Source organism: Salvia splendens, chromosome 14 (genome assembly GCF_004379255.2).
Source record: "Salvia splendens isolate huo1 chromosome 14, SspV2, whole genome shotgun sequence".
NCBI classification, from domain to species: Eukaryota; Viridiplantae; Streptophyta; class Magnoliopsida; order Lamiales; family Lamiaceae; genus Salvia; species Salvia splendens.
In genome coordinates, this window is record NC_056045.1 from 17,053,116 (window position 1) to 17,066,423 (window position 13,308).

A 13,308-nucleotide genomic window follows, 5' to 3' on the forward strand; every position below is an offset into this window, starting at 1 on the left:
CCGGTTCACGGTCCAACCGGTTCACGACGGTTCAATGCAGTGGTGGTTTAAAGGGGTGAACCGGACCGGACTACCTACCGGTTCGCGGTCCGACCGATCGAACCGGCCGGTCAGATTTTTAAAACATTGATTCAAATCAAGTTCAAAATCATGTTACGATTTACCATAGAATTTTTATATCATTTCTTTTTTATTATTACTATATATTATAGGAGTACAATTAAATAACAAAACTAACTTTAGTTAAATTCAATAAATTTTAAATATTTAAAGAACATGTTATTATTATTATATATATTAGAGTAATGGCCAAAATTGGTCCTGAACATATGGTCATTTTACGTTTTTGGTCATAAACATTATCTTTTGGATTTTTTGGTCCTAAACATATGAAAATTTGATCATTTTAGTCCTGGACTAACTGTTCCGTTAAAAACTAACGGTCAACGTAAAATGACCACATGTTCAAGATCAATTTTGGCATTTACTCTTAAATCCTAACTGATTAGTTGAAGTAATGTATGTATTTTGGCATGAATGTGGAGTGGAATCATGATGTAAAAGCTTTATTTGACATCAATAGATTTAGTAATGTTTGAATTTCTTGGTAGTAAGGTATGTATTTTGAATGTGGAGTTAAGTAATGTATGGATTTTTTAACGTAATAGTTAGTTCAGGACCAAAATCATCAAATTTTCATATGTTCAGGATCAAAAAATTTAAAATATAATGTTTATGACTAAAAACATAAAATGACTATATGTTCAGGACCAATTTTGACCTTTACTCTATATATTATTAATATTTATGTACATTTATCTTTTCTTAATAAAATATTTAAAAAGAAAATGTGTTCCGGAAAATACAATATAAAACAAAAAAATTAACCATTGTTAATCGAATTTTTAGAAACCAGTATTGAGCGTTTGATTTAAATTTGAAGTCAGTTTGAGTTTGGGATTATACAATTTCTCAATCATCTGAGTCCGGAGATCGCCGGTCGTGCTGCTTACTACTGCCAGACGCCGGGTTGCTGCCGCTCCCGGCCACCTGCTCGCCCACTTCAAGGTATAAGATATTGATTTTTAGCACAGATGTCTTCAATCGTCATATTTGTGTTCCATTTTGCTATATATGGATTATTGATTATCATTTCTGTTCCATTATTGATTTGTAGTACATGTGTTTAGGCTATGTGTTATTGTTTTGCAGCTGCTGGCTTGATTTGTATTTACTAGGAGTATTTAGTATTTGCTGGCTTGATTTTTTAATACTTGGGTACCCTCGCCGTCGTAATCCAGCTCTCTCTCTCTCTCATGTGCGTTTCACATCTTTCTATGAATGAATATGCTGATTCTGAATTTGCAACTGCCAAAGAGGCACCCATTTAACCAATATTTATTTGTTTAGTTAGCACTTTGGTTTATATGCTAGCCTATTTATGGATTATTATCCAAACACTCACAGGATTAAGAAATAAAATCCAGTCTTTGATTTATTTTAACCTATTCGGCTGATCCAAAATGACACTGTAAGGAGCTGGGACGACATAGTTAGAGCTTGCGATGATGTATTTGAATTCATTTACGATTTATGAAATAATCTCAATCAATTTGGGCTTATTAATCAGGTAGTATATATAATTGAAGCAGTTAGGTTCAGAGCAGCGGAACTCCTCCTTCGGCAGGTAAGGGGGCTGAAAGTTGTTCGGCTCTGGACATGATAGAGGAGCTAGATTTGCGAGAGGATGAAGGGAAAGAGGAAGATGGAGAAACCACCAAGGTTTCTGAAGATGGAGAATCGGAGAGAGAAGAAGACTACAATTTTCAATTTGAAGGCGAAATGGACCCCCTCTCTTTCGTCGAGGGCGAAGACTCCTCGCGTGTGCCGCTTTTGCGAGGTTTTCCAGCAGATTGAGGACCAATACAAGGCTTTGGCAGCGAAGAAACACCCAGCTCCTCACGAGAATGAGAGGTATTTCGTTGCTTTTTTCTGCTTTTGTGTAATTTTATACTTTGTAAAACTCAGCAAAATTGATGTATTTATTGACTTTTGTATTTACACCGGGATTGCAGTGAAACACCGGCTAAGAGATTGAGACAAGAGGAGGAGAATGCTGGAGCGACCCGTGAGGAAATTGAGGAGGCTATGAACTTTGGTGTTAGGAAGAGGAGGAGGAGGAGGAGGTCGAGGAAGGTTAGTATGCGTCGTTTGTTATGGGTTCTAATTTGGTATCTTGATTTTAGTGTTCTTTGATTCATTTTCCTGTGGTAATTCCTTAGTCTGGAGTTGTATATATGGTTACTGGTAATTACGATATGTTGGAGGTTCAAGTTAATTTAAAGTCTGGGTGAATTTAATTAAATGTGAAATTATCAAGGACTATTATGTAGAAAACGTTTCTCTTATGCATTTGGAACTTTGATGGTTGTGTTCAATTAAATAGCTTTTTTAAGGTGTAGTAGTAATTTTGTTGGAATTTTTTTTATCTATCATTTGTTAATTATGACCTTTTTCTTTGTAATATGCATTTTAGTTGTTTGAGGTCATTTAATTAGATGCGTTATTTACACACTGTGGTTGGTGCCAAACTTAGGAGAGGCGAAGAGGAAGGAGGAAGGGAACAAAAAACAAATTGAACCCTGAAGTGACTAGAAAACTTGGTGATGCTACACTTCATTATGCACAAGGTTACTTTGACAAGGTATGTCTACGTCACAAACAATTTTTTCTCATTTGTCTTCACTCTTCAGATGGCATATGCAATAAAAAGAGTTTTGTATGAGCAATGAATCTTTCCATGCCTATTGTCATTTCTATTTTTTGACATGTGGAACATCAACTCTATGTTTTTATATAATACTTTTGATGCTCTATTTCAATTAAAAAGTACTGCAAATGTTTTTTCTAACCAGTCATGTTTTAAAATGTAGGGCATTTGTCTGTTGCATGAAGTAATTCGTCTTGCCCCAAATCTATCAGATCCATATCATACACTTGGTCTGATATATTCTGCGATAGATGATAATAAGAGAGCAATGATTTTCTACATGATTGCTGCGCATTTGAATCCGAAGGATGCTTCTTTGTGGAAACTTCTTCTTGCGAAAATCAATGTATGATGCCTCTTTGTTCTCTTCATTATGTTATTAGGTAATACCACTTGATTGGACATGTATCATTATATTTTTAGGTTAGTTGTAACTTGTAAAACATTCACTTTTATCTTATGGCATATCCTTATGATGTCAGTCCCCTTTGTTTGCTTGTTTTTTTTCGAGAAAACTCTTTGTTTGCTTGTTGTTTGTCTGTTTTTTTCTTGAATTGGACTGAAATGCTGCCCTTTTGACGTACTTCTGATTATCTTATACTAATAAATTTAAATTTGCATTAGACCTGGAACTCATGTGTTTAAGCAAAGCTATCCGTCCTGTATTAGCTCCGTCCCATTGCATAACTTTTTTTTCAATCATAAGAATCAAGATGGCTCTTAGTTTAGAAGTCAGACTTTTGTTAAGGTGGCTTTTAATGCTTAGTGATATAAAAAAATATCATATTCATGTTGAAGAGAGCTAAATTTAATTGTTTGAACTTGATAGAACCATCACCTGATTACTAATTACTTCCATGTTTAGAACGTGTTCATAATGTGTCATCATTACACTAATTTGATGGACTAAAATGATACCAGAATAATATTCTACACTTGTTATCATTTGTAGAGAGTACGAGGACAAAAAGCAGGCCTATTACTGCCTCAACAAAGCAATAGTAGCAGATCCAGAAGATATTAATCTTCATTCAACCCATGCTTCGCTCTATGTTGAGCTCAAAAAGTATAAAAAAGCAGCTGAGTCCTATGAACAAATTGCTCGCCTCTGTCCCGATAATATTGAATTTCTGCAGAAAGCGGCACAGGTTACATAATGTCCTTTAGATTGTTTTCTGTCCCCTTGTAGTGCATGTTTTGATTAATAAATGAAGCATGGAGTATATTACTCACCAATTTGCAGTTGAATTTGTGTGGTGATTAGGTTTTTTATCCTGCTCTTGTATGCGCTCATTGCATACGATTCCTTGATAAACAAAACATCAAAGTAGAGAACTAGAAAATCTTGCCAATGGGTACCAGTGTTATCAAATAGCGGATATGGCGGCGCCATGACTCTATGGCATGGCGTTTGGTGGTGGAAACGGCATAGCACCATGGCGCTGCCATAGCACCGCCATATCCACCATTTGACAACATTGCGTGTGTACCCCATTTAGGAATGGGGCATTATGCTAGAAACATGGAGGTTAGAGTTGTATTTTATGCTTTATTAATTGTTTTAAGAGTTTTAGATGCTATATTTTTATTATTTTCTAATTTTTGAATTATATATAAATATATAAGTATTATTTTATTTATTTAATTATTGACCGCCATATCCGCCATACTAATACGCCATATCTCTGTGGCGGTTTTTAGGCAAACCGCCATAAGCCGCCATACGAGATTGATAACATTGATGGGTACCATGATGCAATGATGAACCACAATAATAGTGTATCATCCTCAGTAATATCTGTGTCTCATCTGCTGGGAAACCTAATATGTTTAGACGTGTCTCGTTGATGTACATGTCACTTGTTTTGGCTTATGAGACTGATCTCCTTAGGATCAGCACAGTACACATTCTTAGATTCACTTTTGGTAACAACTTGAAAGATTAGGGTTAATTAATATTTTTACTATCCACTTTCGATAATTTTCATCTCTCCTTAACTATCCTGTTATATCCTATAAACTGTTATGTTCTGTTTTTTTTTTCCTTCTATTAACTGAAACACTTTGCTTAATTCTTCATTCTCGGTTTCAGCTGTACCAAAAATGCAAACAACATGAGCAAGCGGTTAGTATGCTGGAAGAAAGTCTTAAGCGCCATAAGGATGCTGCTAATATAGGTGTAGTTGATCTCTTGGTGTCAGTTCTGATGGAGAACGATAAGTATGCTAGGGCTCTTGAGCATATTGAACACACACAAAAGGTGTATACTACTGGAGAACAGATGTCACTAGATTTAATAACAAAAGTTGGAATATGCCACATTCATCTTGGTCATAAAGACAAAGCAGAGGTTGGTGTTGTAAATTGATAATTTTTACCTATGCTTATGCTGAACAAATATAGTTTGAGAATTCTTTTGAATTACTTGAATGGATCTACTATAAACGCATAACATAAGAACTAATCATGAGGTACTTATGATTTATGTGCTTGATTTTGATCTGTTGATGTACTTGCTAATTTAAAGTTGCTACTGGTTTTGGATTATATGGTCGATTTCTGGTAATGTGTTTGATTGTCTGTTTATGATTCTAAACAATATCACACCTTTGGTGATACGATCAACGGCTGAAGGTTTACAGCCGCCGAGGAAGTGGGAAGACAGTTAGTGGAAGTGAGAGAATCAAGGAAGCAGATCATTAAGGGGCAGTTAGCTGGAAGTGAGAAAATCAAGGCTGCGAAGGAGTAAATGAAGCAAATCATGGGATTCCTAAACCAAGGCTGCAAAGGAGTAAGTGGAGCAAATCATGGGATTCCTAATTTTATGCATTCTAGTATTTATTTTACAGTATAAATAAGTGAAGCTAGGGAGTCCAAGATATCGTGGAAGATCAATTGTTTTGGACGACTTGGTCGTAGGCCTCTGCGGAGGATTGTTATTCCCTTAATTTCCTTGAATAAAAAGTGCTCGTTCTCTTTCATTACGTCAATCGGCCTTTCACTCCTATCAATTGGTGCGGTGAACGATGGTTAGCTCTCGATCGGACGCGCGCCTGGAAGATTTGGAGAAGGCTGCAGAAAATCTGGAACAAGGCAGGATCTTGTTGGACTCTGGCGGTGACTGAACTGAATGCCCAATTCTGCCGCACCGACGACCAAGTAATGGAGGTGCGTTCAAATCTGAACGCCATGCGCGAGGAGATGCGCGCGGGGTTCGCTTCACTCAAGCTGAAGGATAAGTCCGGACCTGAGGACGAGGCCACCTCAGCGAATCGGGAGTCAAAGTCGACATCTGCGGGTGGTGTATCGACGTCACCCATGCCTACCTTTGACGGCTCAGAGTCCCTCGCGTGGCTTGCAAGGGCAGAGCAGTTTTTTCTGATCTCGGAAACCCTTCCCGAGCACCGGGTTGGCGTCGCCATGGTAGCTCTGGCAGGCGCTGCCCTCCCTTGGTACCAGTTGTTACGACAACGAGTCCCAGATCTGACGTGGGCTCGATTTGCAAGGGAATTGATGAAACGTTTTGGAGGCAATGGAGCTTTGAATGAATATGAAGCATTTGCCGCAGTCCGTCACACCGGCTCCCTAACGGACTTTGTGGCTGCTTTTGAGGCGCGACTCGCACAGGTTCCAGATATCTCTTGTCATCAATACCTGGGATTTTTTATGGCTGCACTTCGCCCTGAGGTCCATCTACAAATGAAGGCCGCCAAAATCACTACGTATGAGGACGCGGTCGAATTGGCGTTGGACATTGACATGATGGCATCCGCCCAGCCCCTGCGATCAGCGCCCACCAAATCGTCCACCCAGGCACACGCATATGCAAACCAGCCAGCTCGCTCTTTCTCAAACTGGTACTCCCAATCCCCCTCTCACTCCTCTGGCTCATCAAAACCCATATCCAAACGCTTCCGGAACGTGTCTCCAGAGGAATATAGGCGGCACATAGCAGCAGGGACCTGTGTCAAGTGCGGCCTGAAGTTCGGGCCGACTCATAGATGCCCCCCCAAGACGCTCAACGTCCTGATCTGCGAGGAGGAAGAATGATCAGCCGCTGATTCAGATCCCGAGGAGTCAGAACTTTTGGACGACGACGTGGAGCCGCAGCTCTCCGTCCTATCCCTGAATGGGCTGGACACGACCAATACAATGAAATTATTTGGGGAAATCGACTCACAATAGGTCAAGGTGATGGTGGTTAGCGGCGCTTACTGTTTCATTTCAGAACAGTGTGCCCAGCGGCTGCAGCTGCCGATTACTCCCACATCGCCTTACTCGGTGGTGTTGGGCGACGGGACCACACGACGAGCAGCACGGCTCTACAGGGGCGTTCTTCTTACATTAGAGAAGGAGAAGTTTGTGGTTTCATGCTATATCTTTCCCCTCCGGAACATCGACGTAATTTTGGGGGTATCGTGGCTCGCTTCTCTCGGATACGTCTGGGCAAATTGGCAGCACTCTTCCATGGATTTTTCAATCGACGGTCGGCCGGTTTCGCTCAAAGGCGATCCAAATCTAATGCGGCGGGCCTGCTCCTCCCAGGACCTCCGCTGCCTCGAGGAAGGGGACTGCTGCTGGGTCCTCCATTCGGTACAGAAAGAGGTCGTGGCGGAGCCTTTCAGGATCAGCTCGTCCCTGTCGCAGGAAGCCCAATCGCAACTGCTGAAACTGATAGAGGAGTTCCATATCGGTATAATCATTTACATAAAGATGAAATGGAGAAGCTCGTCGCCGAGATGTTGACTTCCGGGGTGATTCAGCCAAGTACTAGCCCTTTTTCTAGCCCGGTACTCGTGCGTAAGGACGGCTCTTGGAGATTTTGCGTCGATTACAGGGAACTGAACAAAGCGGACCATTCCCGACAAATACCCTATTCCAGTGATACAGGAATTACTTGACGAACTACATGGGGCCAAGTGGTCCAGCAAGATCGACCTGAAAGCCGGCTATCAGCAAATCCGGGTAGCCCCTAACGACATACCCAAGACGGCGTTTCGCACACATTCTGGTCATTATGAGTTCCTGGTTATGCCGTTCGGCCTCACCAACGCCCCGACAACGTTCCAGAGCTTGATGAACGACATCTTCAGACCGGCGCTACGCAAGTTCGTCTTGGTTTTCTTTGACGACATCCTCGTCTATAGCACACGACCAGACCATATGCGCCACCTTCGACGTGTTTTTGAAGCCTTCCACGCTCACGCCCTCGTCGTCAACTCCAAAAAGTGCCTTCTTGGGCGGGACAACGTCGAGTATCTTGGGCATATCGTGTCCTTTAAGGGTGTTAAAATGGACCCCGCCAAGATCTCGGCGGTCCTCCGCTGGCCGACTCCGACTTCTTTAAAGATTGTTCGCGGATTTCTCAGCTTAACAGGGTATTATCGCCGCTTTATCCGCGACTACGACAAGATTGCAGCCCCCCTTACGGAGCTCTTAAAGAAACCACTGACGCCCCACGCCAAAGCCACCTGGATCTGGCAGACGGCGGCAGCCTCCGCTTTCGACGCTCTTAAAAAAGCACCGACTTCCGCACCTTTACTCCGTATGCCAGATTTCACTAAGGAATTTGTGATTGAATGTGACGCCTCGGGCCGAGGCCTAGGGGCGGTATTAATGCAGGAACGTCAACCGGTGGCCTACTTCAGCAAAACCTTGTCCTCTCGCAGTTTAGCAAAATCAGCTTATGAGAAGGAGCTCATGGCCCTTGTCCTCGCGATCCATCATTGGCGCCCCTACTTGTTGGGCCGCCGCTTTGTCATTCACACGGATCAGCGCAGTCTGCGTCAACTGTTGGCTCATCCACTAGCAACTCCAGCGCAACAAAATTGGGCGACAAAGTTATTGGGTTACGATTTCACTATCGTATACAAGGAAGGAAAGCTGAATAGGGCGGCCGACGCCCTCTCCCGTCGAGATGAGGACGTGCAGGAACTCTCGGCCATCTCAACTCCGTCATGGCCGGAATGGTCAATGATTCAGGCAACTTTGTCCTCGGACTCGGCCCTATCAAAAATCAAATCTGCGCTGGAGGCCGGACAGCCAACCTCCCCTCATTACGAGCTGGTGCACGGCACTCTGTTTTACAAAGGGAGGATCGTGGTCCCCCCCCCATTCCCATGGATACCGAGGCTGCTGGCAGAGTTCCATGTCACGCCTACCGGTGGACATTCTGGTGCCTACCGAACAAACAGCAGGATTGCTTCAAACGTTTTATGGCCTGGAATGATGAGGCAGGTCACAAATTTCGTCGCGGCTTGTGCAACGTGTCAGAGGCATAAAACCGAAACACAGTCTCCCGCCGGTCTCTTGCAGCCCCTACCAATTCCGGACCGTATTTGGGAGGATATTAGCATGGACTTCGTTTCCGGTCTACCGAAGGCAGGGGGGTTCGACTGCATTTTTGTCGTCGTTGACCGCCTTTCCAACAGTGTTGTTAAAATCGCGCCCCGAGCGCGCTTGGGTCGCGGGTCGCAAGGGTCGAGACCGACATCGCCCTGATGTGGCGGGGTCGTGCGAGATCTGTGGAGCGACGGTGGGGTGCGCCTGGGTCGGCTGGGTCGCCGTGGAGCGGCTGGGTCGGCTGGGTCGCCGTGGAGCCTAATTGAGAAACAAAGGCATCCATTCACTTTTTTTTACGGGAAGAGAGGAGGGAGAAGCAGAAACAATTGGCGGTTTGATGGAAACGAGAAATTGATGTGAGTGGATAAATGTTGGGCGCTTTCACCTATATACAGAGCTGATTGGGAAATGGCTCACCTACACCGCTTTGCAGTGGATAATTATTTCACGGTCTCCGTCAATCACTCGGCTCCACTGATTTAGTATACTTATTTAACACAAGTAATTAATTCTTTTATCTATGTTATGGAAATGAGAAGGACTAATCAAAATAATCAATTCTTTTATCTATGTTATGGAATTGAAAATTCCTGATAATAGAAATAATGTTAGTAAATTGTCTATTTTTTCAATTTTTAAAAGTAAATAAATACTTCTTCCGTTAGTACGCTTTACTAATAACATAAACATTACCTATGCAATATAAATAAAATAGTTATTACATTCACAGTGTTTATTGCAGTAATAAAATTTAGTAGTGTGGATATATTGTGATGCGGTGTTTGAAATAAATTTAAATTGTAGAAATCATTTTTTCTCATTTTTTTCACTTTCTACAATATTATTTCAAATCAATGAACTTTTAATCATTTTTTCTCATTTTTTTTACTTTTGCTATTCATCTTTTTTTTTACTAAAATTTTGAACATAGGAATTATAAACAATTTCCCAAAATTAAACAATGGTAGAGCTTCTGGAGCGTCGGAAGCAGTGTACCATACTAGAGGTAGCACAAGCACAAGAGAACAAGCCTCAAGCTCTATGCGTGCTTATACTCTTGTGAATAATGAAGATGACAATGAAGATATTAATTTGGTTGTATCCGATGGAGGAGAAGAGGACTTACCTCTGAGTGATGATGATATTATTTAGTTAATTATTTTATGTTTTGCAACTTTTTTTGGAACTTTGATGATTTTTTATAATAAAATTCAGTTATTTAGTTATGTTATGTTGCTTAAAAATTTATATTTTTCGTCTAATCTTCTTTTTTTAATATGGAGTAATGATGTATGTAGATTTATTTGATGTTATAAACATTCAAACAATAAACTTATAAAAGAGACACAAATATAATCATCATTCGGCTATTCTGGCGCCCCGATTCGTGGGTCTCTCGTCCCGTCGCCCCATCGCCCCGCGACCCGGGGTCCCCCCTCATCGCCCCGGGGCGCCCCGCGACCCTAACAACACTGCTTTCCAAGTATGGTCATTTCATAGGCCTTCGACACCCATTCACAGCCCGGCAGGTGGCGGAGCTGTTCACGAACGAGGTGGTTCGTCTTCATGGCATTTCAAGGTCGATCGTGTCTGATCGTGACCCTATTTTCCTCGGCTCATTTTGGAAGGAATTGTTTCGGGCCACGGGAACAACATTGAAGATGAGTTCCGCCTATCACCCCGAAACAGATGGGCAGACGGAGGTTTTGAACCGGTGTTTGCCGACGTACCTGTGTTGTTTTTCATCTGATCGACCGAAGCATTGGAATAAGTGGCTAGCATGGGCAGAGTTCTGTAATAGCACCAGCACCCATTCGGCGTCGGGCATGACTCCTTTCGAGGTGGTCTATGGTCGAGCTCCGCCCACCTTGCATACCTTCCTTCCGGGGGAGATTCGAGCCCAAGCCGTCATAGACACTCTTCGCTCTCGCGATGAGGTGTTGGAACTGCTACGCCATCATCTCCGGCGAGCGCAAGACCGTATAACAGCTTCAGCAAACAAGCGGCGACGGGATGTCGAGTTCAGCGTGGGCGACATGGTCTATTTGAGGTTCCGCCCCCATCGCCAGTCCACCCTCTTCACGGCCCGCAACAGGAAGTTAGCTCCGCGTTTTTTCGGGCCATTTCGGGTCGAGGCTCGCATTGGCGCGACGGCTTATCGTTTGCAGCTTCCCGCCTTGTCCCGCATCCACCTGGTATTCCACGTTTCTCTCCTCAAACGTGCCATCGGGGATGCACCGGTGGAGGCCACGCTGCCGTACGGGCTCGTCAGCGCTGACCCTCCAATTCTACCCGAGAAGGTGTTGTCAAGGCGTACTGATCTACGGGAGGGCGAAACAGTTGACCAAGTCCTCATCAAATGGGACGGGTTGGAGGAAGATGAAGCTACTTGGATGGATGTGGCAGATGTCAAGGGTCAATTTCCATTCTTCAGCCTTGCGGACAAGGCTGTTTCGACGACCGGGGCAGTTGATACGATCAACGGCTGGAAGGTTTACAGCCGCCGAGGAAGTGGGAAGGCAGTTAGTGGAAGTGAGAGAATCAAGGAAGCAGATCATAAGGGGCAGTTAGCTGGAAGTGAGAAAATCAAGGTTGCGAATGAGTAAATGAAGCAAATCATGGGATTCCTAAATCAAGGCTGCAAAGGAGTAAATGGAGCAAATCATGGGATTCCTAATTTTATGCATTCTAGTATTTATTTTACAGTATAAATAAGTGTAAGCTAGGGAGTCCAGGATATCGTGGAAGATCAATTGTTTTGGACGACTTGGTCGTAGGCCTCTGCGGAGGATTGTTATTCCCTTAATTTCCTTTCAATAAAAAGTGCTCGTTCTCTTTCGTTACGTCAATCGGCCTTTCACTCCTATCATTTGGTGAACTCAAGTTCTGCACGAGCTAGTCTGTGTGCCTACTACATCTAGTTTGGAGTTGTTGGGCTGCTCTTCTTCACCTTTTCATTTGGAGTAAAGATTTTTGGGCAGTTAAGGGGTGTTTTGGCATAATATATCCGCCAATATTTTGGACTAGTTACGAGCCACAGTGCCACACATTCCTTTCCTTCTATTGATTTCTCAAACTTTCGTGATTTGGATCTGTTTACAACTTTTGATTTAGTATTGGCTCCTCCAATGAACTCACTGTTTACTAAATCGACAGGCTTGCTTCAATGTTTTGAAACAAGAGGCTGCAGCTAATAATCCTCACTTAATCATCGATGTCGCAGACTCACTCATGAGCGTAGGGCATCCTGAGTCTGCATTAACGTATTATTTGATGTTAGAGGAAGACTCGGAAAAGTATAATGTATGGATGCAAAAAAGAATATAGTATTCTTACTTCATACAAGTACTTTATATTTCCAGAATACTCCCAGTGATTTATGGTGTGATATCGATATTCAGGGCTACCTACACTTGAAAATTGCGAGGTGCTGTGTTTCTCTAAATCAAAGAGGACAAGCAATTGAATATTATAAAAAACGTGAATATCGGATTCAGATATATACACATGTTTGAAAGTGTGTGGAAACAGGTTACCTAATTCAATTCTTGATTGTGTTTTAAAATGTTATCCTTTTTTTTACTCTCCTTTTTATGAGTTCTATCAAATCTCTCACCATGTTTGTCTCTTGCAGCTATTCGGAAACTCGATGATAGTGTTGATGCACGGATGACACTATTGTCTATGCTTCTTGAAGAAGGCAGAGATGATGAAGCAATTTCTGTGCTTTCTCCTCCAGTAGAATCAGGTAACCATACTTGTTGCAATTTTTTTTAATAAAATATCCTTGTTCTAGTTGTTTCTAGTAAGGGTTTCATTCATCATAGCAGATCCTGACTCAAAATCAGAACAACGGAAAATTGTGGCACCATAGTGGAAAGATCAAGTTAAAGCTTTCTCAAATCTATAAATCTAAAGGGTTGATTGAGGTTTTTGTAGACGTGCTTTTTCCAGTAATTCATGAGACATTGCTTGTCGAACAAAACCAACGGAAGGTAACCTGCTCTGTGTCATCCCAAAACATCCTCTACTCTCTAATTCATTTCCCAATTTCTGAATCTTATTGGCATCCCAAACTTTTTTCATGGAATAAGGCCAGATCCCGTCCACGGCTGACTGGTAGTGTTCTTTCAGAAAGGACAGAAGTTCTGAAAGATTCCAACTCCGACAGAGTGCTTCTTAGACTTCCTCCTTTA

At 42.4% G+C, this 13,308-nt stretch overlaps 1 protein-coding gene across 9 annotated transcripts; it reads left to right on the forward strand.

The window, feature by feature from the left end:
- The first annotated feature begins 930 nt into the window (after nucleotides 1-930).
- LOC121763256 (general transcription factor 3C polypeptide 3-like) lies at nucleotides 931-13,082 on the forward strand. Of its 9 annotated transcripts, XM_042159223.1 has the most exons (9): nucleotides 1,328-1,974; nucleotides 2,076-2,196; nucleotides 2,597-2,704; nucleotides 2,934-3,116; nucleotides 3,723-3,918; nucleotides 4,863-5,120; nucleotides 5,405-5,561; nucleotides 12,747-12,860; nucleotides 12,943-13,082. In XM_042159223.1, exons 1-5 carry the CDS (start codon nucleotides 1,748-1,750, stop codon nucleotides 3,792-3,794), a joined length of 711 nt encoding a protein of 236 aa, XP_042015157.1. In that variant the 5' UTR covers nucleotides 1,328-1,747; the 3' UTR covers nucleotides 3,795-3,918; nucleotides 4,863-5,120; nucleotides 5,405-5,561; nucleotides 12,747-12,860; nucleotides 12,943-13,082. The 9 variants fall into 9 exon arrangements, with proteins under 9 accessions (XP_042015161.1, XP_042015159.1, XP_042015160.1 ...); XM_042159224.1 differs by lacking the exon at nucleotides 5,405-5,561; XM_042159227.1 differs by lacking the exons at nucleotides 5,405-5,561; nucleotides 12,747-12,860; nucleotides 12,943-13,082 and adding an exon at nucleotides 931-1,068 and having other exon boundaries at nucleotides 1,653-1,974; nucleotides 4,863-5,200.
- Nucleotides 13,083-13,308: the final 226 nt, after the last annotated feature.